At 33.9% G+C, this 4,517-nt stretch overlaps 1 protein-coding gene across 1 annotated transcript; it reads right to left on the minus strand.

The window, feature by feature from the left end:
* Window positions 1-1,298: 1,298 nt before the first annotated feature.
* LOC111912993 (uncharacterized) lies at window positions 1,299-2,555 on the minus strand. Its single transcript, XM_023908712.3, has 2 exons — window positions 1,745-2,555; window positions 1,299-1,653 (listed from the first exon to the last, which is right to left on the minus strand). Exons 1-2 carry the CDS (start codon window positions 2,460-2,462, stop codon window positions 1,457-1,459), a joined length of 915 nt encoding a protein of 304 aa, XP_023764480.1. The 5' UTR covers window positions 2,463-2,555; the 3' UTR covers window positions 1,299-1,456.
* Window positions 2,556-4,517: the final 1,962 nt, after the last annotated feature.

Genomic DNA, 4,517 nt, shown 5'->3' on the forward strand with positions numbered 1-4,517 from the left:
CCTTAGAAATGGGTTGTCTATCCATAATGTATTTATTGCATCCAAACCTCATAGATGATCATAAAATCTATCTACCATAGTTTAGAAACTTCAAAATCCCCGATATGAAATATAGGGCTCATGGCTAGATTTTTACCTAAACTCATAATCCACCATAGGAGTGGTGACTTGAGCTTAGAGCCATATCAACCACATTAGGATGGTTAGAAAACAAAACCCTAATCATTAAAACTTGCTGAATGGATTTACCTCAATAGCCAAAACCCTAGCTTGATTTTTAAGCAGGGTACGAAGAATTATACCTTAAGTGATTCATATACTTGTTGATGACTTTAATCTCTCACTTGAATTTCAAACTCCAACCTTAGAGCTCTTTTTGAAACCTCAAAAATCGTCATCCCCTCCTCTTTCATTCCTCTTATGATGAGATATTGCTCCTTAAGCATGATTTTGATAAGCGAAATGCTTGAGTATTCATTAGATGACTATGATCTATTGCTTCAAAATACCATTCGAAGATGGAATAGCCATATATAGGATCCTGTCAACTCAACATCATGTCATCTCTTAAATGAGGAACAGGTGATACATCTTATTTGCAATACCCTCAAGAATGCATGTTTTGCCAACACAGTCCCATTTAACAGATTTGTTACACTTAACTTTGAAAGTTCCATACCTAGTCCTTCTTGATCCATAAAATGATTTTTCTAGTCCAACTTTATTTAATTGGTCAACACTTGGTCAACAACGCTTTCATCCTTTTGACAATTTAAGTTCCTTTTTATCTCCAAATGTTGTAATTTGGACATTTAATCGTCTAATATTTATACATTAATTAAATTTTCATAAACTGCTGTTATTTAAATTATTCTAACTAGCTTATTTATTTATATTTAATTTATTTAAATGTATTATTTAATTCAATTAAAGAATCTAATCCCAAAAACCATGTGTTACGCGTTCACCCAATAAAGAAGGCGTATTACTATGTACTCCCTCCGTCCCAAAATTATAGTCCATCTTTCATTTTTGGTTTGTTCCAAAATAATAGTCCACTTCTAAAAATAAATAACATTTTTACCAAAATACCCCTTCATTATTACTTAACCAATTAAGCATTTTATGGAACATTAAATGTAAAGTAAGGACAAAACTATCATTTTATTAAATAAAGTTAGTGATAATTAATGCTTTTTTTAATCTGTGTGTTTTTTTGTCTGTGGACAATAATATTGGAACGGAAGAAGTATATATTATGTGTTCGATAAATTATTTTTTTGACACCTTGTCAAATATATCACTTATAACATTTTTACTCGTTCCATCTTATCATAATAGAAATTACAAGAGTACCATATGATAAATAGCAAGACAATAACAGTACAATAATAAAATGGGAAAATTAAAAAGCATTAATTTTACGGGGGAAGAATAATCCAAATACCATAAGCCTCTAGCTCAAAAAAATACTTTCAAAGAAACACTGAATTATATTGAGGAGCTCATAAAGAGAATTCCCATCTCCCACTTCACCTCCCGTTGTATGAGGACTATAGGAAGAGGCCCCATTCGAAATCCAGTTTGTAGGTACTGTCTGTGGCCGCATAGGCTGAGATACTTGAAAGCTACCTTGTTGTGTATACGATTGCCCTAGAAAATAGAAATTGTAATATGTTTAGCATAAAAACAAGAATATATAGCTCATTGGCATGAAAAAAAAATGTTATATAGTTCTTCACACCCTGGTTGAAAATACTGGATTGGCCACCATGTCCGTGTACTATATTATGCAAAGCACAGAGTGAGTGAACCCAGAAATTGCAGCCCTTACACTCGTAAGCAAAACCTTGAATAGCTGTACGACAGATTTGACAAAATTTGGTCTTGTCGAGCTGGTGTTTGTCGATAAAAAGACTCAGTGGGTGATGGTGGATCTGAGTTGAATGGAGCCAAGTGGGAGAGTTGGCGCAGTATTCATGTAAATCATAGTTACAGGGGCTGCAAGTGAATCGCTTTCCGGTTCCAATGAAGTAACATCCATTACATACGTAGTCTGTATTCGCCGTGAATTCAGTGAGATTGTGAGAGGGATGTATGAAGTATCGGAGACCTAAGTAATGCAAAACACAAGGAGGATGGATCCAGTAGTCGCAGTTTTTGCACATGTATGCAAGACCTTGAATTGGGCTACGACAGATTTTACAAGGTTCGGTATGATTGAGTTGAGGTTTGTAGTCCACAAGACTCATTGGGTGGGGGTGGTTTACAGTCAAAGGGAGCGAAGGGGGACATTTGGCGCAGTAGTCGTGTAGGTCAAAATTGCAGGGTGGGCAAGTGAACCTTGTGCCGGTTCCATACATCTTGCACCCATCACATCTGTATATGGTATCTGCTATGTGCTCGGTGAGTTGGTGAGACGGATGCATGAAGTGTGTGAGTGTTTTTGACGACATAAGCATCTTCTTAACTGATTTGAGTTTGTGTTATGCAAAATTTATGGTTTCTAAGAGCATTCCCTTTAATCGTATATATAGGAAAAAAAAAAAAAAAAAAAAAGAGGGACGACTTCAACAGTTTGGCTGTCTACATCGATTAGTACTAGGTTTGTAGGTTTTCTTACGCTCCAAATATTTAAGATCAACCTCATAAATTCATAAATTGCTTTTAATCATAAAAAGAAAGACTCAGATCGCTACATGTCTACATCGATCACTACTTTTATATTGACTTCGTTTATTGGACAATTTTGTATATGTATTTATCATAAAAAATATCATATTTATTTATCCTTATTTGAAAATATTTACTTTTTTTAAGTTTTAAAAATATCAAATTTACCCAGATAATTTATTTATCAGTTTTAAAAATATTATAATCATTTTAAATAGTTATTTTTTTATCAAACCACTCTTATACCCTCTTATAAAACTAAGTTTGAAATATAATTTATATCATTCATAAACTTTCAAAATATCATATTTATCCATCTATCATTTTATAATCCTATTATTCTCCAAAATTAAAACATCATAAATTATATTTTGGATGGGATGGAATCAACAAGTATGTTTCATTATTCTCCATAGAGACTTTTTTGTTTGTTTGCCTTGCCTGCCCAAAGGATACGAAGACCAAATTATTGTTAAGACTAATTCTGTTTTATGCATGTTTTATTAGTTTTAGAATAAATCAAAGTAGCCAATGACGGTCTACATCAACTAGTCAAGTTTGTATCCTACTTTTTAGCTAAGTTCTAGTTTAAATTCACAGGCAAATCTATGTTGTATGCATCCCCAGTTTATTTTTTTGGGAAAATACCGCAAATAGACAAAAAAAAATGGGGGTCAATTTCTAAATTTAGTCATAAAACTAGAATTTTTCAGCTATAGACATACATTCCGCGGAGGACCCTCCGCGGACCTCTACGGAATGACGACATCTCCGCGGACTGATGTCATCTCCGCGGACCACCCGAAAGTCTGATTTTCTAACGTTTAAAAGATTATTCCGCGTAGGGCCTCCGCGGATACAATAACACCTCCGCGGAGTGAGTTGTTTGAAGGTTGTAAATTCCTCCGTGGAGATGATGACGAGGAGCTCTACGGAGAGAGTAATGTCTCCGCGGAATGGTGGTTGGAACAGATTTTAAATGGTTTTTTTTGATACAAAGTGTTCTTATACATTTTTTTAGCTCCATTTGGTCGATAGATCAGTTCATTTTCAATTGATTTTCAAAAACAAATATGAGTTTTGTTATTTTATGTACTGGGGTTTTTTGGCAAATAAATAATAGGATTAACACCTACGTTAGACCAAAGTTTAATAACTTAGGTTTACTACTTCCACCAAATTTTGATTGTCGAATATTGTTTGATTTGGTCAATAGTAAGGCTAATGTGTTCAATAGTAATATATCATTGTCAATTTAACACCCGATTAATGAGTATGTTATGAATATTTTAGACAAAGCCGATGTTCATCAACTCAGAAATGTAATTTCTGAAATGAAGGAGATTATGCATTTGTATTTAGAGGTGTTTTAGGGATTGGTCGAACAGACAGAAACGATTTAGAAAGTTGTACCATACAATGTTGAAAACGTTGTATCTGATAATGTTGAAGAGTGTCCAAAAGAAGAAACTATGCCAGTGAATACGATTGAAGAAAAAAATTATATGAGTTTGGAAGACTGACTGACAAAACTTTGTCAGACAGTGAAGAGTCAAATGAAGGATGGTCAGAAGATGAGTTCACACACAGGAAAAAAGCTTCAGACATATTTTACGGTGTGCCTCTCATACCTGATTGTCTTGATCCTATTGTTGAACCCAGACCATTTCACACTTTAGGTCCAAAGGATGATATGTTTGTTCGTCAAACATATGATAACAAACTACAACTAATATTTTCTTTGAGTCTTAAAGCAACCAGAGAAAAGTTTCAGTTTAAGACCAAACATTCTAACAAAAATCGTTATGAGGTGTATTGTGAAAATGAGAATTGTAGTTGGCGTT

This window comes from Lactuca sativa, chromosome 2 (assembly GCF_002870075.4).
Source record: "Lactuca sativa cultivar Salinas chromosome 2, Lsat_Salinas_v11, whole genome shotgun sequence".
NCBI lineage: Eukaryota > Viridiplantae > Streptophyta > Magnoliopsida > Asterales > Asteraceae > Lactuca > Lactuca sativa.

Coding starts and splice junctions, on each gene's coding strand:
- LOC111912993 (XM_023908712.3), bottom strand. CDS start 2,462: ATGCTTATGTCGTCAAAAACACTCACACACTTCATGCATCCGTCTCAC. Junction 1,654..1,744: donor ATCCAGTATTTTCAACCAGG/GTGTGAAGAACT, acceptor TCTATTTTCTAG/GGCAATCGTATACACAACAA.